Source organism: Biomphalaria glabrata, chromosome 2 (assembly GCF_947242115.1).
Source record: "Biomphalaria glabrata chromosome 2, xgBioGlab47.1, whole genome shotgun sequence".
In the NCBI taxonomy this organism is placed as follows: domain Eukaryota; kingdom Metazoa; phylum Mollusca; class Gastropoda; family Planorbidae; genus Biomphalaria; species Biomphalaria glabrata.
The window spans coordinates 52119079-52143879 of NC_074712.1; the positions used below are offsets into that span (position 1 = coordinate 52119079).

A 24801-nucleotide genomic window follows, 5' to 3' on the forward strand; every position below is an offset into this window, starting at 1 on the left:
CTAGAAGGGGGCTCGAGGTTCGACTCGGGCTGAGTTGTGTTTACTGAGCGCCTAAAGGCAGCACGGAAAACCAACTCCTAGATACCCCCTCCCCCCCCCCCCCCCACTGGTCCACAAATGAGATTGGACCAAAAGCGCTCTGAGCATGCTATAAGCATGAAAGTAGCGCTATATAAAAACTATAATAATAATACTATAACTCGGCAAGACAGCATAACGTGAAAACACCCCAAGATAAAGAAAACTAGTTACAGAAACCATCTTGCAAGAGTCTAATACCAGCAATTGTATTCTAAGCTTTGAATCACCAAATATTACAATGCCAAAGGCTTAGTCGGAAACATAGGTCCACTTCCATTGCTAACTGCGCTAATAGTATTAAACCAAAGAGCCATGACAACTATCACCGGAACAATCAGCAAAAGGAAAGACGTCAGGAACTATGTTGACCTCAGTCGTAAACTCTAGCGTTGACCCTTTGAGCCCAGTAAACTTCATCTGAAAAAAACAAAAACAAAAAACATATTTCTAGAAAATTAGAAGGATGGAAGTTGCAACTTTGAAACCTGACAAAGAAGGTCTGTTACATTGTTTTATATTTAGAATTGAAAGTTCATTGGATGTGTCTTTGTTTTACAATCTTTGTTTCATAATCTTTGTCTTATAATCTTTGTTTTATAACCTAATAACTAAAGGAAACAGTAACACAAATTGAATACCACGAAAACAAAAACAACAAAATGCTTGATTTAAAAACTTAAACTTCCAACTTTTGTTTATATCCAGAAAATAACAGAACTTTACTTCAGCATCTGCAAATCTTTCTGTTCAGTTGAATCTAAACTCATGTTTCGTCAATCTAATCAGTGTTTGAATGAAAGTTAAAAGCTAAGAATTGTATAATGTGGCTTTTGAAATCCAAAGCAGAACCATAGACATATTTATATTTATTTATATCTATGAGCAGAACGTTGGTTTTTTGTTTTCTTTTTGATTCTCATGCAGTAAGGAGATACAGAAAGAAAAAAGTGACCAAAGTTCAGAAAGTTTAAAATGTGGCCCTAGTCTAATTGATAGACAAACAAAAATTCTACTTTTTTTTTATTTATGTTATTCTCAGACTTTTTTTTTTCTAAGTTTCTTTATCAGATTAATCTAAAGACCTTGATTCTAAAAAAAAAAAAGAAGATTTTAATAGTAGCGTAAAAATGATGAGAACTTGCACATTGTTTTGCACAAGGCTCAAGTCTGAACTTTAAGCAAGATATTTCAAGCGGTACATGGAACGTTATTTAAAAGAATCGCATCGAAGATAAGAAACCTATATGCGGACAAAGATTTTCTGTTTCAATGTTATTTAGTTGAAATATTTAGAGGCTAAAAATTCTTCACTGTAGATAAAGACATTTAAAGTAAAAAGAAAAAAGAAAAGCTCAAATAAAGTATTAATAGACTCCTGGTAAAAATAGGCTGACTTTTGAGTTTTAAGTGTTCAAACAAATGAGAAAACTGAATCAGTTGTTCTTTCATTCCACGATGACAACATGAATAAACTTTCTTTAAAACATAAGCAGCCTAATACATTTATAACAATGTATTTGTACTAACGATACAGAGAACAGAGAAAAAAAAATTTGCGATGTCAGCTCTATAAATACATGGTTTAGAAATCTACTCATATAATTCAATAAAAACTCAAAAATGCATCAGAGAAAATATTCCTTTTTAGTTATTTACTTATCTAATTGTGCATATTGCTAAAAATGACACGTACCTAACTAGCTACTTAGATGCTACTTATGTAAAGGGACGGACATATGCAAATTTAGCAGCCGCCTAGAGGCTCCAATCGGTGGAGAGCCTCGCACAGTGACTCTGTCCTTCTTTTTTACAGAAGTAGCTAAGATTGTGCTCAATGTTTTTGTTGGAGTAAACTAGGTTTTAATAATTTGCGTAATTTTTGTTTTTCTCTTTTTTTTATTTTTTGTTGTTATTTTTCTAGTTCACGTGTTAGTTCCTAACAAATGTGTACAGGTCTTACTTGGAGAAAGAAGGCAGCCCATCCATCAGAAGGCTTGGCAATCACGCCTTCAAACTGAAGAGGTGTTAGCTGTGTGGCTGGCTTGTTCAGCCATATGACTGGGTGAATCAAGAACTTTCCTGGATTGTTCGGGTCTGCAATGGCTAAACGGAAATCTCGTCTGGGAAATAAAAGAGAATAAACTTTTGTTGTGGGAGAGTTACAAACACTATTTTTGTTTAAAGTCGAAGAGAAAGTGGGACACAGGGAGGAAGAGAAGGAGATAGAGAGACAGAAAGAGAGAGGGAAGGAATAAATAATCTAATTAGATCAAGATGTTTGCTCTTATTGTGATTATTGTAGATTTTTTTTTATGATCTTTTTGCATTTGGTTAACAGTATTGAAGAATCTGCTGTAGTTTTGAGCAGTCGATAACAACGCATATGCAAACAAATTTTATGAAAATAATGACCCGATCGACTTTATGTTGTATTAATGTGAAGTGTTGTTAACTTCAAAGACCAACTTTAGAGCTAAACTAACACACAAAAAAAAGATTACCTTTTACCATCCAGCGTCTTAGCGTGAAACACCGTCACTTCACGTGGTGGGACAGAGCAGGTTACAACAATTCTTCCAGCTGTGTCATTCTGACTGAGCACCCAGGTAATCGTTGGGAACGGAACCTTCTCTACGATGTTCAAGAAAAAGGCTTGCATGGCCAAGACGGTGCTCATGAAATGTCCGGCCACAGAATGCTCAGCATTAGGCGTGACTCTGTTGAACATTCAGAAACATTAGGCACAAAAAACATGGCTGGAAAAAGAATCACTCATACATTTGTGTTGGGTAAATTGTTTTTCTGTATTAAGGGGTGATGAAATGTTGCAACAAAAATTAATTTGTAATGAAATCGAAATTACTAGTAGGGTCTTACTGGGAGTGGGAGGGGGGGGGGGGCAGGTAGCTTCATGTTTTAGAAGAGTTCCAGAGAACAAAGACTTGAAGGAAGCAGACATTTTTTGGAATGTTGGTCTGAACAGAAAACAAATTGTGCCTTGGGGGGGGGGGGGGGGGGTGAAGCCAAGTATTTTGTGACTTTTCTACTTGTTTGTGTGGCTTATGGTTTGCATGCTTTAGTTGTCTGTACTTTTAGTTTTATATTGTGTTCCTTTGTTGATTGTACTCTCTAATTGATTGTATTCCTTAATTATTTGTATCCCATACTAATTTTGTGTTCCTTTGTATTCCCTACTAATTTTGTGTCCCTTGGTTTTTGGATATCCTTGTTGTGTTCCACAAATTGAATCCAATCATGCTCAAATGACTCATGCTCAAATGACTCATGTTCAAATCACTCACCTTAAAAACTTGGGTCCAGTCAATTGGTCGTAATAGTAATGTGAGTCATCCGGAAGGAAAAACTCGTCACCAGAGGAGCTGACAATCATCTTTGGCATTGTGTATCTGTCTTTGTAAGCTGTTAGGGTGTAGATACAAAGTCATGTTATTATTTTGGTGATTTAGTTTATTGTTAGCAAACTTTGTTTGATAGCATCTTCATTTGTACGCGTTATTCAAACTCAACAAAATAACAAAAAAAGGAATAAAATTTTAACCACAATCTTAGCTCAATAAGGGTAAGAATTAAACAACTGAAGTTATTCTTCTTCCAATAATGTATTCTCTGGACGTCACAAAATTTAAATGAAGTTTTATAGAACAAAGAGTAGGCTCAAGGTGACCAAGTAATATGTATTATTGTTAAGAATAAAATTGAGACTAAAGACAAAAAAAATGTCACTTACTCAATGGATCAATGACTCCTAACATTTTGGGCATGTTGGGGCTATCCAGATTTTGTGTAATGTTTTCAACGTAATAATCTCCGAAAGCAAAAGTCCACCCACCTAGTGACCGGAAGTGGTGATGTAAATTCTGTTAAAATTAAACAGTAATGAGTGAAAGGTAGAGGCCTAATGATTCAAAATAACGGAAACGAAAACATCGGAAATGAAATCGACTTGCAAATCGCCAGGGTCAGTTTAATCTAAGGGTAGTCTGTCTAGAAATATATGGACAGACGCTGCATTACCGCACGTACCAAGCTGTAATACCTCCCGACGATACCTTATGGCTTCGATACGTGGACAGTATACAGGAGACATGAAAAACAAAAACGGAGCTACTTTTAAATGATCTGCCTCAGACAAAATACCAGACTCAGAAGTCTTCCGAAGAGCGCCAGCCACATAAGAAAACCGTTTTTCGTCTTTTACTCTGAATTGTTCTCTATCAGTTTAATGTTTTCTTTGACTCAGCCGCATTGAACAAGAGGAACTACATATCTAGACTTATAAATTACAGACGTTACTTCAAAAAAAAAAAAAAAGATAATTCGTCCTTCGCGTATTCCTACGCGTGTCCCGGTGGTGATCTAGTTGTGTGTGCTAATTAGAGGCTTAAACTTTACTAGGTCATTGGTTTTCCTGGCTGATTCAGGCAACTCGTTCCATGATCTAATGATCTAGGAAAGAAGGAGTGCCTGTACGAATTCGTCCTAGCAAATGGAAGTATTATTACAGTATGGCCTGTTAACAATACTTGCAGTTAGTTAGGAATTGACGGCAGAATAAGATTGAAAGGAGAAAGCAACAACAAATTCGCCTAGAACAAAGCCGCCTAGAACAAAGCCGCCTAGAACAAAGCCGTCAAGAAAAAATAAGCTGCCAAGAAAAAAGCCGCCAAGAACATCTCAACTTTCGAAAACGACCTACCATACTATATCCCATCATTTATTCTTCTCTTCGTTTCTAATAACTCTTGACCTATCCCTTAGTCTGTTGGACCGTTGGGGCACCAAGCAAGATTTGTCGACTGTCTTTCCCCATTCCTCCCTGTCTGATAACCTCTAATAACTCTATAACATTGTAATTGAAGATTTCTTACACGGATCTATAGGTTCCATGATACCGCCACCACATGTCTCCATATTGTTTTGTAGAATTGTTCTCTCTCATTACATTGATTTAACGTAAACAAAAAGCAGATCTAAGTGAGTTGGGGGAATCCCCATTTCAGGGTATTTTAGTCGAGTTATTACTGAGCTATTTGTTGCTATTAATTTTGACATTTGTTTTTTTTTTTCCCTAATCTCTACATCATAGCTACGCCGAGGTTCAATAATCGTGCACGTTCTGATATTCTAATTCGGAAGGTCAATATACATACATATCATTAAAAATATATGGAAACTTAAGTTTTTCAGAAAAAAAAACAACAGTTTTATTAGAATACTTTAATAAACTTATAATGTTCTTAAGTGGGAACAACTAAATAATTTTAAGCAAATGATAAAGTTCTCAACCTTTTGTGTATTCAGTAAATCCATAACAACCGGTACCATGCCAACCACTCTTTTGTCCACTGCGGTCGTGGTCCATGTTGTCCAGCCTCTCTATTACAGTTATAAATGAGTCATAAAGTAAGAATTACAATGTATCTCGTAGAATAAGACAAGATTTATAAGGAACAAATCTTTTAGCCTCAGAGTGTCTGCGTTGATTGTGTGTGTGTGTGTGTGTTTGAGGTTTGACAGTTATATAATTCAGAATAAACACACCGTCAAAATATCGGTTTTAAATTTCTTGAATACATGGTTCAAAATGCTCCTGTTTTTAGCACAGCAGAGAATAAGATTTTTTTTTTAAATCATTGAATAGAATCATTTTTAGCGGCCCCCGAAAGGGGAAAAGACGCTATTAGTTGTGTGTGAAATGTCTGTCCGTCCATCCGTCCCGTTTAGATCTCGTAAACTAGAAAAGATAGTGAAAATCCGAAAAATCCGACATCATATTTTAGTCCATTCAAAGTTCTGATGCAAAGGCTACTTTTTTCTTTTCTAAAGCGAATAATCTAATTTTTAAAATCACTTATGCAAGCAGTTTTTTTTTATACAAATACACCACTTTTACAACTATTCACTATTAATACAAACAAAACACGGGAGGCTCTTTAGTAGGGGGAGAGAACCATTTACCATATCTTTAACACATTTATGCAAATGGTTTTAAACTTTTTGTAAAAAAAATATATTTTTTTTACATTTGTATTGCTACGTTATATAAGTCCTGTCCTACTAGCTACTACATTTACCCAAAAATGTTTACTTTTTTTTAACATAAAAAAAATCTATTTAGTATGCATATAAGTTATACATAATTTAAAACAACAATTTATAATTAGGTTTTCATATTATAGCCTGACCTGCAGTGCCATACCGCGGCCACAGAATACTCAACTAAAGGAATTATTTTTTTTTTACGGAATTTTTTTAATTTTTTTTTAGGATTTCAATAAGAGATTGACCCTTAACAAAACAATTAGATAAATTAGATATTCATTTTAAGACATCAGTTAGGCCAGGTTCGCATTTAACTTCACATTCACTTTCAACTATCCTTTGGTCTGTTGGACCGTTGGGGCACTACACAAGATCTGTCAAACTTCTTTCTCCATTCTTCTCTGTCATTGGTCTTTGATAGAATTTAATCCATGTGTTCTTTCTGAAAATATTGATACCTGCCTTGGTGGACCCCTTCGGGAGCCGATTTTGAGTTTTTGTTTCCACAGAAACTGTCTTTGTAACCTTGTTATTATACTAATCTAATGATTTGTACTTGCAATATTGATTTGACTGTTTTTATTCCCAAGACTTTTGAGTAGATAGTCTAGGCCCGTGTAAGTTATTGAATTAAAAATGAATTATAATGATACCAAAATGGCTACTTTGACAAAATACTAGCTCTGTATTGTTGACTAAATCTGACTTTTAGATTCATTGTCACTTCCCATAAAATGCTCGGAAAATCATTTCATGGGCTTCCATGCATTCAAGAAAGGTAGACACACAAAGTGAGGTTTGAGGAAAGTTTGAAAATAACAAGAAGTCTACATGCTATATGAAAATAAAAAAAAATGAATGGAGAAGATAGCAAAGAGCAGGATAGTAGGACCAAAATGAAGGAGAGAGAACAGAGAGAGTAGGACCAAAATGAGGGAGAGAGTGGTCAAAGAACAGAGAGAGTAGGACCAAAATGAGGGAGAAAGAACAGAAAGAGTAGGAACAAAATGAGAAAGAACAGAGAGAGAGACGCATTCACTCCTTTATTTGTTGTGTACGTTATGTAAAACATGTAAACATAAGAATTTACTTTCGATGCTCCACCAACGACAAACTTGTTTATGTTGATCCCAGCCACTATTTTTGAATAACTCGCCAATGTGTCAAACCCACGAACAACAGCCTGGAATAAACACATTAGAGTAGATCATTTGGTCTATCCATCCTTGTAGTCAACATTTCAAAAAGTTGATATTGTTTGTTTTTTTTAATATTTTAATGTACACCTGAAACTGAGTCCACTAAAGGCAGTGAGGCCGAAGGCCAAGCTCACGAGAAATTTCTTCGTATTCTTATAAAGTACTAGCCATGAAAAGAGCATACTCCATACATGCAGAAGGATATAGTAAAGAAATATGTTTTCTAATAGCCTCAACAATTGAAAATAATCACAACTTCTCTTTTGCTTAAAGACAACTCAAAAGCGCTCACCTTGGTCATAGGTAAGCGTAGCAAGATTTCAGGATTACTTCCATTGGCCAAAAACTCTTTCCATGTCCAAGCAATGATACCGTCTTCAACGCGGCGTTTCATTGTTGGATCATCCTGAAAATAAGCTGTTGTTTTTTATCAGGCCTCTTAATTAAAACAACTTTTTTTTCTACATTATCAATATACCAACTCTTTGATTTTCTTGAAAACATTTGGCTACAATTTGTACAATCTTATGCTGCACAGAAAGCGTGTGCGCTAAATTTGTTTACATTTCATAAGCTATACACCCTAAATTAATGACATACCATGAATACTGTTGGCTGGTTAGGAATCTGCTTGATGGTTGCTGCCACCGCTCCCGTGAAAACAGAGAAAGCAGTAATACCATTAATAAATTCATCATTTTCAGTCGGTACCCTATAAATAGAAAAGGGAATTACTAGATATTGTAGTATTTTTCTTACAATGATTACAATGCAGTGACCTATGAACGAAAAGTAATGGTTAAATAAGAAAACAGCACTTTGTGATTTCATTTCTCTTTAGAATCTCACAGATCACACACATTTTCCACATGTAAGCATCCGCAACAACAAAAAAAATCTTGAAAATTACTGTTTTATTATAACAAATAATGTTGGAATATCCCGACTCCGAGGAGAAAAGTATGCCCCGTTAACTTGCATGACAAACGCTTGAACTTACTGGTCTGTATTACTGCCACCATCTATCCACATAAATGCTGTGTCTGTGTAGACGATCTGTTTAGGAATGATGATACTCACATAATGCCACCAGATTGGCTTCTGGGTCACTTGTTCTGTCAAAGTTATACAGAAAGAAACAAAAATGAGCGATGCCTGCTGAAAGGAGGACATGACATTGTATATAATATAAATCCAAAAACTTAACTTTTTTTTTTCAAAAGTCTCCGGGATTTTTCGTTAAGATACCTTTCCTCTTATTTTTCTCCTGCGTCTTTACCTGTAAGCCATTTCTGTGACGTCATGTTGAGAATGTGAAGGCTGTAGTTAGGGCCTTCAACCCTGGACAGGAGAGTGTATGTGTAATGAGGGTCAGGGGTGTTGACATAGTCATCCAAAGGTGTTGCTGATATTCCTAGCCAAGTCAGAGTCACAAAGGACGTGACCATCAAGAGTAGGCCTACTCTCCCCTGCGCCATCTAAGTGTAGGATGAAATATAACAAGTAATTTAATATCACACCGGTTGACACCGCGACCAGACGTTATAGAATGCCTGAACACTGACCTGCAACGTCACAACCTGTCACGTACAGACATGTGGCGTGGCAACAAGCTATTGGTGCTATAAAGTTTTTTCTCATTAATTATGCCCTTAGATTTATTTTATTTTATTTACTGAGCATACACTCTTGCAATTAGTACTTACCATGTGTCCAGACTCTATAAAGATCTATTTTGTGATAGGCCACACAATCCACACTAGAGTTAAACTCTGACCAGCCCTTCCAGCACACAGTATATTTAGGTTACATAGATTGGAAATGATAAGACCTTAATACTCTTTTTTTTAATCATTTTGTCACTAACGAAGTCTATAAACCATTTTCTAGTGTTGTTCAGTATATAGTTCAGTGTGGCTTCTTATTTAAATGTCATTATTACCAACACATCCCTTTTTAATTTCAACACACAAACACAAATTGAAACGCGGACAAAAAAAATCCTTGACCTATAATATAAATTCCATGTGTTGTCCTTTGAAAAACACACTAAACTTCTTGAAAGAAACTTAAAAGGAAGACTAAACACATACAAAACTGTGAGTCTACGCATTAATGTCTTGTTTTGTCCATGTGTAACGCAGTGGGTTCTCCTCTCTGCAAGCCAAGCTGAGTGAGAAGAGCCCGAATAGTTCCGGCAACTAAGCCTATAGTTCTGTATTTCATGGAATGTTTTTTTTTTGGCGGGTAGGGGGTGTCCCAATCTAATAAATAACAAAACATCCCGCAACAGAACGTTTCTGAGCTAGAATCGTTTTGACGCTGACGTTCTGGCGCTAAAAATTATATATAAACATCATGGGTGAAATGAAATCCCCCCCCCCCGCGGGGTGGGGGTCGGAATTTAGTGACTAATTTTTTGCTTTGATTTTGTTTAATTTAGGTGAGATTTTAATACTAAACCATCACTTGCCCCAACACAGCCAAGGGGGTTTTGAGTTTAAAAACCCCTACCAGGAGTTTTGCAGTTAAATCCCCTTCTTCTATAACAAAACAAAAAAAAATTCAGACAAACGCCAAATTCCAAGAACACAGATAAGGAAGATTTTGATTTAAAACACCCTCCAATATGTACCAAATATCCCTCTTCACTATAAAAAATGCAAATTACAAACTCAAAATTCTATGAGCGTAGCCAAAGGGGTTTTGAGTTTAAACCCCCCTTCAGAGGGGTTTGATGCTAAAAAATACCTTTTCAATAAAAAAAAAAAAAAGCAAATTACACACTAAAATTCTTTGCGCGTAGCAAAGCCAATGGGGGGTTTTCAGTTTAAACCCCCTTCCTCCAGATGGCTTTTTTAAAAGTTTAAAACCCCTTCAGATGGTTTTGAGTTTAAAATCCCCCTACAGAGAGTTTTGAGGTTGAAAACCTCTCTCTTCAATATTATTTTAACTACATTCACCACATTCTATGATCGTAGTTAAATGGGGTTTTGAATTAAAAAAAAAACATCTCCAGAGATTTTTTAGTTTAAAACCCCCCAACAGATGATTTTGACGAAAAAACTTCCATTTTCGATATAAAATCTAAAGCAAACTACAGTCACCTAATTTCAACGGCGTAGTCAAGAGAAGTTAAACATTTCTACCAGTGACTGGGCTCAATTAATAAAGTGCAGTGAATAGTCATCTTCCGAAATTGAAAAACACTAAATGTGGCTCAACAAAGATGGCTAAGACAGATTTTAGATCGGGTTTAAATCAAGGAAATGCTATGCCAAACTGTGAGTCGAGCCCTTAGTAAGGTTGTGATAGAGCGTCGCATGAGATTTGCAGGACATGTTCTCCGACAAAATGAATTACGCATACCGGTAATAAGAGTTGCGATGACATCCTAGTACAACTTGGCGCCACAATTTCATGGAGGTCCTTAGAGCAGGTGGGAAGAAGCTTCACACATTGCCAGTGACAGATTTTTGTGAAAATAACTTGACGCCAAATGCACCGAACGGCGATGGGGAGGGTCTAAGTCAGTAAGAATAGCACATTAGGGTTTATGAAATAAAACTTTTTAATAGCAGGATAATGCACTGTAGGTACCTCAGAATATGCACTTTGTTGGCTTTCAATACCGGAAATAGTGCTTAGCGGCAGGGCTCCGCCCCGCGCTGAGGAAACTCCCAGCGCTCCCCAAGACTCCCTTGCTGGCAAGGGCGGGGAGTCTACAATTTTTCCACTAAATCAAGGAAGAACATATTCTAGGGCACAATAAACGTCTTCCAAAAGAATGAAGGGTCAGAATGTAATAAAGATTAGTTATGTACACACACACACACACACACACACATATATATATTTATTTTTATACTAGCCGGACATTACCCGCGGCCTGCGGGCCTTAGTTTGTGTTTACTAATTGGATTTAGATGTATGTATGTGGATTGGATTTAGATGTATGTTAAACTTAGCTAATGATCCTTTCAAGTTTTTCTCTTTCGCTACGAAAATATTGTTACGTATTTCTGAATCTTCTGACTAAATGTATTAGGAGGCACACAAATAAAAACACTGTAAAGAACTTGACGACTAAACTCTCAGCTTCATATAACTTTATTGACTATTAACTCTAACAATTTGTTACTGTAACATGTAGCTTAGAAGACTGTACAATATCTGTCAGTTTACAGTTAGCTATACTTCGTTGCAATTCATCTCTTCACTTCGTTGCAATTCATGTCTTCTCAACTTGCATCGAGCCGTATTCCACATAACAGACCAACGACACACTTCCCAGTGTCGCTCCAGGTCTTCCAAAGCAGAACCAAGTCGTACTCAAGTCTACCGAATCAGAGCCGCACACGTCTTACATCGACTGTATCGACTGTAAAGGCTCAAGTCCACTGTAGTTCGCTGTATAGACTTTAACGACAGTAGTCCACTCCAGTTAACTCTACCCTAGTTAACTTGCATCGAGTCGTACACATTTCTCTTCCACAGAGCCGCACACGTCTTACATCGTCTGTATCGACTGTAACGGCTCACTCACGACTCCATACGACTGACTTTCACATTAACTCTCTGGCTTATAGAGTCCCTAATCGCTTGTCCAAAGTTGCACAAACACGGCTAGTATCCTCTGGAATAACACGTGAGGAAACGTCACATCCTGTCTTTATTTATACATGTAGATTCCAGAAAACATCGGCTGCAGTGTCATCTTGCCGTGGTCACAAGTTGTGACCTCTATCCACTGGCGGATCCAGGGGGGGGGGGCGGACGAATTATAGTATAGAATTCACACAATTTGTATGCGAATTTATTACTTATGTTAATAATATATACTAATTATTTATATTTCAACCTATTTTTAGATTATTTCGCCCCCCCCCTTTCTAGTATTTTGGCCGATTTGGTAGGGTAGGGAGGGGGCGATGGCATTAATCCGCCCCCCCCCCACCATAAACTTTCGAGTGGGGGGGGCGGTCCTATTTATTTGTAGAAATCACAGCTTGCTAACAGAATCAATTAAATATCTATATGATTAAAACTTGTTATTGGTATTTTAACCGGTCTTTATATAATTTCGTTCACCTCTTGGCCGATTGGAAGGGGACGAGCGAATACCTCCACCGCCCTTCCCATCTAAACCCTTTGAGTGGGGGGGGGGGCGGTCCTACTTTTATGGAGAAATCATAGTAGGTGAACAAAATTAGTCGAATATCTATATAATATAAACAGGTGGAAGTGCGATACATGCAATCCCCTTCCCCCCATCGGACAAATCAATACTTTTTCTTTTTGTATTATAGTAAGAAATTACAAAATTAAAAAAAATCTGTCACTAATATAATTTATATATACTATAAAGTAAATTCTTATATCGAGTCACCCAACCCCTATTCTTTAATGCAAAATGCAATCAATAGCAGAAATTATAAAAAGGAGCGAGAATTAATAGTTTTCATTTTATCGCCCTTGCCCTTTCCAGACAGAGTAAGTGTAATTTGACATGAATTTATCATAACTATTTTAAGAAAGACTTTGCTTTGGAAAAGTTATAATTCAAACGAAATTTTTCAATATAACAGTCACGGTTGAGATGAGTTCAAAAGCCAGATAATTTTTTCCTAGTCGACTTTTTCCAACCTTTACTCTATCTCATATTTTTCTAGTTAAATAAATTTAGGACTATAACTCACAATTTATGCTAGAATTTTATTGAATATTATTAATCGAATTTTTTTTTTCGGCGGCGATCCTCAAAACCTTAATCTAAATATGTGGGGTATCTTATCTTTTCAAAGAACAAATCGGTTTTATTTGCAATGTATCAAGGGACTATAAATTCATATTAGAATATTTTTCTCATTATTCAAAAAGCACTTTATAATAGAATGAATAATGAGCTGGAGGGCACGAGAATGCGTTACTGCAGTGAAGAATGCCAGAAAACGCTTTTAGCGTCGAGGCTTCGCCCCGAACCTCACTGATGAATAATAAGCTGTAGATGTCAGGAGAATGCGTTTCTGCAGTGAGAAATGCAAGAAAACGCTTTTGCTGTCGGGGCTTCGTCGGAGAAGGCGTTTCAGTCGTGAAAAATGCAAGAAAACGCTTTTGGCGTCAGGGCTTCGCCCCGAACACCACTAATAAGTAATGAGCTGTAGATGTCAGGAGAATGCGTTTCAGCCGTGAAAAATGCAAGAAAACGCTTTTGGCGTCGGGGCTTCGCCCCGAACACCGCTAATAAGTAATGAGCTGTAGATGTCAGGAGAATGCGTCTCAGCAGTGAAAAATGCAAGAATACGCTTTTGGCGTCGGGGCTTCGCCCCGAACCCCACTGATAAATAATGAGCTGTAGATGTCAGAAGAATGCGTTTCTGCAGAGAAAAATGCAAGAAAACGCTTTTGGAACCCCACTGAAGAAGCTTACAGCGCTCTCCCAGACCCCCAAGCTTGCAAGAGAAAGACTGTTTTTTTTTCTGTTTTTTTCGCCGAAGATTGAGAAACAGTCTTATTTTATTCTCATATATATATATGCTGTACGCACGTTTATGCATAGGGTTAGGGTTTACTGGGCGTTAGGGTTAGGGTTTGGAAAAAAATCGCCCCCCCCCCACTCCAAAGTTCTGGATCCGCCAGTGCCTCTATCTGTCACTGGACATTGCTAGTACCTTCTGGAATAACACGTAAGGGCACGTCACATCCTGTCTTTGTTGATACACGTACATTCCAGAGAACACTCGCTGCTGTGTCATCTCGCTGGGGTCACATGTTGACCTCTACTTGTCACTGTTCATTTGTAACAATATAATTAGTTTTGCGAAAATGAGTTTACCCGAAGCTGATACATTCATATCTATTAAAAACGAAAGAAGCGATAGATGATTAGGATATAAAGTATAATTAAAACGGGTTTACCCGATTTGTTCAATGAATGGGATTATAAAGTACGTCAGGACGTTCTGAAATCTCAGATATATGGAACGAATTTATGGAAAAATACTTTTGAAACACAAAATTGAAGGTTAATTTTATTACGTAATGAAATCAATAGATTATATTTTGTATTTTCATGTGTCAAAGTAAAAAACTATCTGCGCAAAGTGTAGTTCTTAAAATTAGTTCTATATCTAGATCCTTTCGATTATAGTTTGTTAAGCCATTAGGGGCCTATGTGTGGTCACATAGTTATTTTGTGTTATGTGCATTTGTTTGTTACGTAGCTTTTAATGTTCATCGCTTACTTTTATAAGTAACTAGCCTTTTACACTGGCTTAAGACCTGACCAAAGCTTTAGAGCAGTACCAACATGCTGCCGTTGAAATGGAGGATGATAGTAGGACCTTTATTGTTCTAAACCTAAAAATGACCACCTGACCTAGAAGAGGGGAGGGAAGCTTGTTCGTACATCGTGTTTTCAGGTAGGGCCTACAAATCATGCTATAGATAGCCTTTATTCGTTAAATAGTTAAGTCTTTTTTTTTAGCGGCCCCCGAAAGGGGAAAAGACGCTATTTGTTTTGTGTGAAATGTCTGTCTGTCCGTCCCGTTTAGATCTCGTAAACTAGAAAAGATAGTGAAAATCTGACACCATAATATTTTAGACCTCTCAAAGTTTTGATGCAACGGCTACTTTTTTCTTTTCTGAAAGCGAAAAATCTATTTTTTAAATCACTTATGCAAGCAGTTTTTTTCATAAAAAATAACAACACTTTTACAACTATTCACTATTAATAGTAACAAACACGGGACGCTCTTTTAGAATGGTAGAATGTAAAATAGCATATTTGTAACATATTTATGCAAATGGTTTCAGATTTTTTTTGAAAATTTTTTTTTATTACATTTGTATTGCTAAGTAATGTAAGTTCTGTCATACTAACTACTACACTTACACTTTTTAAGGAGAAATAATCTATTCAGTATGCATAAGTTGGACATAATTTAAAACAATTAATAAGTAGTTTTTCATATTATCGCTCAGTCATGTCAATTGCAGACAGACCATTTTTTTTTTCTTTTTTGAGGATTTGAATAAGAGATTGACCCATTACAAAACAATTGTATCAATTAGATATTCATTATAAGACTTCAGTTAGGCCAGGTTCGCACTGAACTTCACATTTACTTTTACCTATCCTTTGGTCTACTGGACTGTTGGGGCACCACACAAGATCTGTCATCTGTCAACCTTTTCTCTCCATTCTTCTCTGTCGTTGGTCTTTGATAGAATTTAATTCAAGTGTTCTTTCTGAAAATATTTAAACCTGTGTTTTTACCTGCCTGGGTGGACCACTTCAGGGGCCATTTTTAAGTTTGTGTTTACACACAAACTGTCTTGTAAACTTTTTTTTTTTTGGTTCTTTTTGACTATTCAGGCCTTCAAAAAAGTTTAATGACAAAAACGTATGTAGTATTTTCTGAAACATCTACAGAACTCCTAGCGCCAAAAACGGCCATCGCCAATACAGTGCTTTCAAAATGTCCCATACCGGATTGATTCATTGCCAGCTTTTGACTGCAGGACTGACACCTACTTACTTGATTTTTTTACCGCTGACATTCTATAGATTAGAGTAACAGTAATCAAAACATCAGCTTTATTTCGACTTCGTTAAGAACAGATGTGAAGATAGTCATTTCCTACAATAAACTGATAGGCAGCTTATACAAAGAGAAAAGGTCGTTTTATTTATTTCTAATTTGATAATAGGCCTATGATTTCATTAAAGTTTGTAGTCAAATGTAAAATTATTATGAAAAAAGAAGGAATTGATTCGAAAAAATTATAAAAAAGCTAAAAAAGTTCTGTTCCAGAAGTTCCTTCAGAATTAAACATTATTACATCCTAGACCAAACCTCTTGCAGGACGGCGGTGGACAGCTCGAAACCGGGCTCGAAACAATCTAGAGAGCATACCACACGACCAGGAAGCCATCAAAAGAACAGGCTTGAATTTCTAGTTGATAATCAATAAAGTCAAGGTTGTGCGACTTCTGAAGCTATACCGGTACCGTTAGTTGACCTCTTCATATACGTCGAAACAATGATAGAGAAGCAGTTCCTGATCCTCAAATCTATCAAAAAGCCATCTGAGCCTTAGGGTTTCAGATAGTTTTGCGGAAATCTTATTTGTTTCAACAAAAAAAAAAAAAAAAGTTGTCTGGTTAACTGAGATTTTTGTCAGAAATTGTACTCGCACAAATATTCCATGCGCAGAGGGTATTGCGCTGAAGTTGTCAGTCGGTTTGTATTCAACGTCACTTCGCCCTCGTGAGCAGCACTGCCAAACCGGTATCAGGTTTTAAGACTCAACTATTCAGTTTATTTTCAGGTGTGCATTACCAGTAAACATAGCCTCAACCCCACTTCTAGAAGTTCAAGCAAAATGTGGTGTGTTATTTTAAAATTAAACCATGTCGCAAAATGTGTACGGTATGTCTAGGTCAGAACCCTAACACGACAATCGCCTCTATTATATCCTGGTGGGTTGAGCGCCACATTCAATTAGATAAAGTCATCCATGTGTTCATACAATGCTTGTGTCTATCAGTACCTGATTCAACCAACTATTGCTCTTCAAGCTGTCAGGCTACTTTTCAAAATAATATGGTTATTCATGTATATCTTAAAAACAAACGCTGACAGAAAAACAACAAAATAATAACATACCGGTACAGTTTTATTCATTGCATCCTATAGAATATTTTCAGAATTCCTATTAGTATTTCCTCTCCAGTACTTGTCTAACATGAACTCAAAACAAGATTCTGAGGGTACTAGTTATTCCAGTAGAAAATAAATCCTTTCCAAAGTTAAAACATGGACAATTGAAGTGCATGCAATCAATCGAGAGGAAAGGAACAGACAATACCGGTATTTCAAAAAGTACGATCAATTAAACCGGAATGGATTTTTAAAATTACATTGTTTAATATGACCTCAAATGTGACTTGTACTTAGAATACATTATTGGTCCTGTGGAACAGATGTGGTTCAAAGCTTGTGCCCATACCAGTTTCTGAGCCAGTTCCTCACAAGTAGCTTCTAGTGGAGCCTTGCTAACAGCCACAATGTTTATTAGGATCAGTGTTTTATGCCATAGAAAACACGCGGACACCTAATGCTGCTAGGTCATGTTACTGCGCCGTGCATTAAAAAAAAAGCATCATAAAGCAAAATGTCTTGGGACTTAAATCTTACACTCTTTAAAAATACCATCACAAATACTGGACTGAAATATTTATTTCTTAAACCCGCTACACAAAGCAAGAAAATATCATACACGCTTATTTAATAACACATTTACGAAAATGGCTATGAACAATGGCTTGAATAAGATTCAAATCAAAATATAATGCCTAACTAACATAAGACAGGCTCATGTTTCAAAGCTGAAGTCTGTAGTACTTGAGAACTATTCAATGGAGCAAGTACAAAGTGTGGCCTACCAGTAGTCTAGCCTAGAATTTCCAATTGCAAGAATGCATAACAGCTACCATCTGCAGTTTCTCAAGATTAACTTTTGTTACTGCATGAGATACCACTTTCACAAGTGATGATCACTAGGACAGAATCCGATTTATTATGAAGCATTTTATCATTAAGTCATAACATCAACATTACAATCTTGTGCTGCAATAAAACAAAGATTATCTAGAACATTGACATAGGTCACAGAAAGAAAGCATGCTGCTATCTCAAGATTTTTTGTCAAGGCAAACACACAAGTACATTCTAGCTATGAAATAAGGAAATTAAAGGACGGAAAATGAAAACAAGTTCAAACTGGGCACTACAATAAACAAGGCCAAAATAAACCAGCAATACGCTCTTACTGAATAAACAAACTGTTATACATAACATGGTATAAAATACAAACAATTGTTATGGTAAATTAAAAACAAGTACAAAGATCACAACAGAGTATCATGTAGATAGATATATATACGCAATAAGTATGCATGTTATCATGACCTTAATGGATGTTTTAAACATATACTTAAAAAAAAACAACAACGTAATGTAGGTGTAAGGATTATTTTTGTGTTGCAATCTACACAATGAAACTATTGCTACAACTGTACAAGCACGCCACAAGTTAAATAGGTAAACAAACCAAACCTCAGTACTCCAACATTCAAACAGAGGCAAAGTAAGGCAGACATACAGAACAAACAAGAAAATAGTTGTATTCTAAATTTTTAAAAAGATAAGCAAACATCTGTTCATGGCCATATGACACATTATGCAAGTGGCCACAAACTATAAGCTAATAGTTTAGCAAAGAGGTATGTACAGTTAAATAAATTGACCAGAACTGTCTTTGGAAATGGATGTGGTGGGGGGGTAGGGACAAGACAATTGTACAGTGTTGCTTTTAGACCTTGGCTGCCAATCTTGAGAAATTCAACATACACTGAACTCGTAAGTCTCTCTGGTGGTGGCCCAACATCTAAATCATCTAAATGTATATGATATAACACTGGTCATGAAGGTTTGAATAAAATCTAAATCTAATGATTTCAGATCATATCTTGGTGAGGGTTTCAGAATACTCACAAATATAGATTTAAGTCAATTTCTAATTATTCACAAAATAAATAAGTGAATCATTTAGCCACAAATTCTTAAGATATTTGTAGAATAGTTAAATAATAATAATTATAGAAGACTGCACAAATGTGTACTTTAACAAGGAAAAATGAAGAAAAAGGTGTACAGATTTCATAGCTATCACAAAGTCCAATATCTACAAAAATGTTGGTTTCCTTTCTTTTCTATCATCTCTAAACTCAAATGGTAAAGAAGCAAAGGCCAGTTCCATCCTCTGACTTGTTCCCAATTTACACACTTTATGTACACAAGAAAAACTTGAAGCATGCACACACACACACACACAATGAATGAGAAACATTGATATTCAACTTTACACTGGTTCTCACTTGTTTTTTTTTCCCTGTTCTGACCATCATGTAAAGTGACAATAGCAATACATTTTATATCAAAAGGCATTCAAATGAGGCAAAAGTACCTTACACTCATTAATTGTGTTTCAATATATAATCATTCTTACTCATCATAAGGAAAAAACTGACTTATTGCCAATATCCTCTTTTTGATTTCAAGGCAATGAGTATAATTTCTTTTCTATTTATTAAATATGACAAAAAAAGGTCAAAGCAGCATCATTGACTTTTGATCACATTTATGTTACCACAAATATTTTAGCCTTTATTTTTTTTTTTTTTTTTGCCATAATCAATATTTGATCAAATGTCTTTCAATTCTGTGCATGTAGTAGCTGTCTATTAAACAAGAAACCAACGTTATATCAGAGGTTTTGCCCATATTTTTTTTTTTTTTTTGCTGTTGTCCTCAATGTCTTGATTAGATTTCCTCCAGTGGTCTCAATTAGATGAATTATCTATTTGTTATAGCCTACCTATTTAAAAAAAAAAATAAATTTAATTCAGTCTGATAACTGAGTTCTAAAAATAATTATCATTTTGATACGTTTTTTAACATGAGCAAAACAAACAAAATACTATTTTAATTTGATTTGGAGCTGTTAACTTTTTTTATTTTTATTTTAGAAATAGAGCAGAAAAAAAAATTGATAAGTTATACAAATTGCATCATGTTCCAGTACTTGGTACCAGTGCTAGCAGATCAAACAAAATTCCTGTATCATATTATTCACATCTCTTATTCTATAAACCAAATGTATGAATGATTAGACCTACAGTAAATGTCCATTCTGACAAGATAATATGAACCATTACTTAGAACTTACATGTTTTGAGGATCCAGACCTTGGAACATCCTCACGAGAACCACCCTCTCTTCTCCCGACAACTCCTGGTGCCAGCCCTGACATAATACTGCTTTGTTGAGCCTGACCCATGGACATTCTGGTCATTTCTCTTTGCATCTCTGTACTTGTTGGTATACCTCTATGTAGACGTGTACTTGTACGTCTCTCTCTCTCTCTGGACATTGGTCTAGGTGAGGCATCTATCAAAAGCAAATTTAATGAAAACATTTTTTAACATTATTTTTTGTTTATTTAAATATGTCATAGATCTTAAAATTCTGAAAAAAAAAAAAAAAAAAAAACAACAACTTAAAATCTCACTGTTTGCCTTCAAGAAGGACTAAAACATTACACTAAAGTTTGTAGATCTACAAAGTTTGTAAAACTTTAATTTCACCAAGAACTGACAGCCCACAACCTTATGTCTTTAACTATATATATCTTGATTTTTTTTAACGGAATTCATCTTTTACTTTCCTATTGGATAAGAAGATGCAAATTAGCAAAATCTGTTTATGCTTGAATAGGCTTTTCAAATGACTTTGGCAAACAGTGCTTTTTACACAATGGTAGAATGAGAATGACCTTAAAAGCAAAGATTGGAGGACAGAGCCCTCTTAGTGTAGTTGGCTATTGTGATTGTGCTTATATTCAACTATGAAAGAGGAGCTTCACATTATTCTATCCAACAAACACACAAATGTATTACCAATTACATTCGTAATAATAATAAAGGAAAAAAAAACACTATTTCATGTTCTTTTATTTGATGATGACCAATATCACATGAAGACATGTACATTTCTAAGCACATATCAAACTGATGCAATTTTATGAAGGTATGGATATACATGTGCTGCATATACATGAAAACAATTGTCAAAGAAATAGTAAACCCTCAAATATTAACAAACTTCAGTCTTGATTTTAAAAAAGAACAATCTAATAATTGTAAAAAACAAAAGGGAAAAATTCTATATTCACTCTTTCTCTCCTAACTGACGATACCAATGTTGATTCCACCAAAATGTGGTAAATAATTACGAGAGAAAGAGTTAAGTATATATATATGTGATTAAATTCTATGCATAACCGTTTCACACAGAAATAAAATACATATTGAACACTTAGTAATTTTAAAAGTAAAACATTCCAATTATTAAGTTTATAATGGATAAAATAAACAAACAAATTGTTTGATTCATCAAATAGTCATGCACCCAAAAAAGCTAAACTGACACAATTCAGAAACTAAAAAGAATATTATCCGAAAAACATTTGGCGATCATTGACATAAATTTAAACTATATCACAATGGGGATGTTATGACAAGAAATTATAGTTTAATTATTGTTGTTTGTTGATTTCCAAAAGCAAAACATATCAGTTTATAAATATATTAGTTGCAACCCAAATAATGGATAAATCTGACTTAATTAGTAGGGTGTGCTATCACCAATGACCTTCATGAATGTTAATTGATTAGGGTTGGTCATATTACATGTACATAAATGTTTATCAAAAAAACTTACTGCCTCTTTCAAACATGTTATTTAATTTCTTGACACCCAGGAGTACATCTTTCTAAAATAGAATTACCTACAATTACTAACATTCCTTTTTTTATCTTCCAAAGTTTTTTTTTCAATAAATAAAAATCAAACCTAAATAACTTCTATTTGAAAGGAGTAGTTACACTATGATGTAAATTTAGTAACTAGGTGGTTTAAATGTGTTCAAAAGAAACTCCTTGGTCATTGTAATAATATCCAAATTGTTTAGTCATGATTCATTTTAAATCAATACAATTACATGAATATGAACCCATTAACTTTTAAAAAGGGTTATTTTCAAAATTGTATTTGATCTTATTTTATTCTTGAATATTGATTCCCCCCCCCCCTTTCCCATTTTTTTAATAGTCATTCAATAGTCCAGCAACAAAGTGGTGTATAAATTGTATTAAATTATTTCTCTTCAATAATGTATTGTAATTATTCAGCATCTTTTTTTCTATTATTCAGTTGCAAAAAAGAAATGTATAATATTGATAAAGAACTAGATTTCAACCCACTTTTCACAGCAACTGCTCTCATCAAAAAAGTTTAAGGTGTAAACAAATCAGGTGTATAAACTTTGTAATTATCTGTGTCAATATGTTCATTTTTTTACACTAATATTTTTCTACTATTCTTCATTTATCCTGATTTAATGGGGATCGGCAATGTTGACTTCTGCCAAGACTTAAAATCATAGAAATAAAAAAGGAAAAAATAAACTGGATATGACACGAGCAAAAAAAAAGAGGTGTCATGGATTTGTACAATGACATTTAGAGAGGTTTTTTTAAAGCTTAATAAGGATAATTATATATTTTTGTGTATGTATTTTAACCATTTTTAAAAAACTTCTCTAATTTCACACCAAAAGCTCAAGCTTAGAAAATATTTTCTTACTATACACAAGAGAAAAGTATTATGTTCAAAATAACTGAGATTAAGATCATAGATGTCTTATTTTTACATTATGCAAAATTTAATTATATCCCTATTGCTTTTTTCTTTAAAACAAAAAGCACAAATCAAACGCTGTTGCAGTAACAAAAGTAAAAACTAGAGTTTAAGACATTGAATGCAGTGAAAGAACTATATTATGTACATTATGCTGAGAGAATTGACCAATGAAATCTTTTGTTTCCTATCATCTCAGGAGATAATGAGAGTAGGAAAAAAAAACTCTGTACAAGACATGCACAATTAGAAACAATAGATACATTGAAAATGATCAATGACTGCCACTACAAGTTCAAGTGGTACATTGATACACTTTACATACAGTAATGTATAGTATACTTTGTGTTAACTACAAAACTAACAATTAGAGTAAATTGTCATCAAATACCTAGATTCAATCATTACAATGGGTTAGAGAAAAAAAAAATTATCTAATGATAAATGCAACTGTTAACAAATCTACTTTCAAACATGCAAATTCTAATGAATAAAACAAAGCAATTAAAAAATATTTTTTGTTTAAAAAGACACTATCTTCACTTTCACTTAACTATGTAAGATGACATTTTATGATAGAGAAAGTTTTTAATAAAAAATTTCATAAGCAAAATTCTCAGTTACAAGCAGAACCAATATATACTTTTAAAAAGGTGAGATAAATAGTAACATAGATTAGATTTTTTAAAACTAAATTGTTTTTTCATTACTCAAGATAAAGAACAATAAAAGGAAAAAACATTGGAATTGAAAAAAAAAAAGATATGGGTAACTAATTTTTAGTTTTATTGATAATCTTTCGTATTCTGAAGAAATACCAAATTAGAGTAGAAAAAAAGTTTGTTTTCCACTAGAATCAAAATATAAAATTAATGACTTGTACAATTATTAAAACGTGAGCGCAACATCAGGATTCAAACACAAAATTTAACAAATAATATGTACATATATAACAAACAAAAAAAAAAAAGAGCCAATCTATGTACACAATGAATTGTACAAGTTTTTTTTTTTACAAAAATAATACAACTGAGAACAAGAGCGACTCACATGTGATCAAATTATTCCATTAACAATCAAAGAGAAGTCTATAAGTATATGTGTATCTAAACTTAGCAAGTTAAAAATATTAAGCAGTTATCTATGGAATGCCTTTTATTAAGAAAAAAAAAACATTCATACATAAAATCTGAAGTAATTCTGCTAGATAATGTAGCACTTCATTCAGAAAGTATTATCTAGGTCTGAAATATACAGTGGTATCAGCCAGGCAATCCTATTTTTTAAAGTAGAGATTCACGTATCCAGTTATGCAATGCTGCTTGATTATGATAATTGTCAACCATAGGCTACATCTAGTTACTAACTCTTAAATCAAACCTGCTATCAACAAAAGAGAGAAATGATGAGAGATCTTGGTTTTATTTCTATAACAAATTCATTGGAAATTTGATTTTTGTTTTAAGAATATGCAATGTCTTAATTATATTATTCTGAAATCTAATTTTGAGAAATGGGTATGAACTATCAACGCTTTCCTTTTGACTGCCCATCTGCAGCCATCCGTCTAAACTTTGAGCCATCGGATGTTGCAACTGGAACAGGCAGCCCTGAACCTTTAAAGCTAATGCGTCCACCAGATGAGGGTGTTGCTAGACGATCACTGACTCGACTTTCTCCTGCCATAGCCTCTTGAGATTCTGAGCCTTTGGTAGCTAATGAAAGCCGGACAGGAAGCCTCTCTTTAGCCCTCCCTGAATGACCTCTTACATCTATATGAAAGAGGTGGTGAAAGAAAAATTGTGTCAGAACAACTTTTGTATCCCAAATAATAATACATTCTTAGGAGAAACATTTGTCTAACTATTTACAACTCAATTTATTTTTTTTTAAACAATAAAGCCAAAACAAAAAATTATTTAAAAATTCATTATTTTAAACAATTGTTTTAAATATTTTTTAAGTTTAATATATTCAAAATTTTATGTAAGAATGTCAATATTCTAACAAACAAAAATTTAAACATTCAAACACTGCAAATTCATAAGTAAGTTAGTTCTACTAGACATGCTCTTTCTAAATACATGAAAGAAATTTAACAGGCAGGTTAACCTATGATTAAAATAATGATG

At 34.5% G+C, this 24801-nt stretch overlaps 2 protein-coding genes across 8 annotated transcripts in view; both read right to left on the minus strand.

Annotated features, from left to right (window-relative positions):
• Window positions 1-262: 262 nt before the first annotated feature.
• LOC106079089 (autocrine proliferation repressor protein A-like) lies at window positions 263-17934 on the minus strand. Of its 2 annotated transcripts, none has more exons than XM_013240204.2 (12): window positions 17794-17934; window positions 8623-8821; window positions 8344-8458; window positions 7944-8055; window positions 7636-7749; window positions 7235-7327; window positions 5389-5478; window positions 3830-3959; window positions 3384-3501; window positions 2583-2798; window positions 2042-2201; window positions 263-498 (listed from the first exon to the last, which is right to left on the minus strand). In XM_013240204.2, the coding sequence occupies exons 2-12, from the start codon at window positions 8819-8821 to the stop codon at window positions 379-381; spliced, it is 1467 nt and encodes a 488-aa protein (XP_013095658.2). In that variant the 5' UTR covers window positions 17794-17934; the 3' UTR covers window positions 263-378. The 2 variants fall into 2 exon arrangements, with proteins under 2 accessions (XP_013095658.2, XP_013095657.2); XM_013240203.2 differs by lacking the exon at window positions 17794-17934 and adding an exon at window positions 9050-9484.
• LOC106079090 (casein kinase I-like) overlaps window positions 17007-24801 on the minus strand; it is a 28554-nt gene continuing 20759 nt past the window's right edge. For 3 of the 6 annotated variants that reach the window (XM_056021330.1, XM_056021328.1, XM_056021329.1), the window contains one exon: window positions 20905-24441. In XM_056021330.1, coding sequence (XP_055877305.1) covers window positions 24197-24441 — 245 coding nt within the window. In that variant the 3' untranslated portion in view covers window positions 20905-24196. Of the gene's footprint in view, window positions 19788-20138; window positions 20360-20904; window positions 24442-24801 lie in introns of those variants that run through there. The other 3 variants (XM_056021331.1, XM_056021332.1, XM_056021333.1) reach the window with 3 other exon arrangements.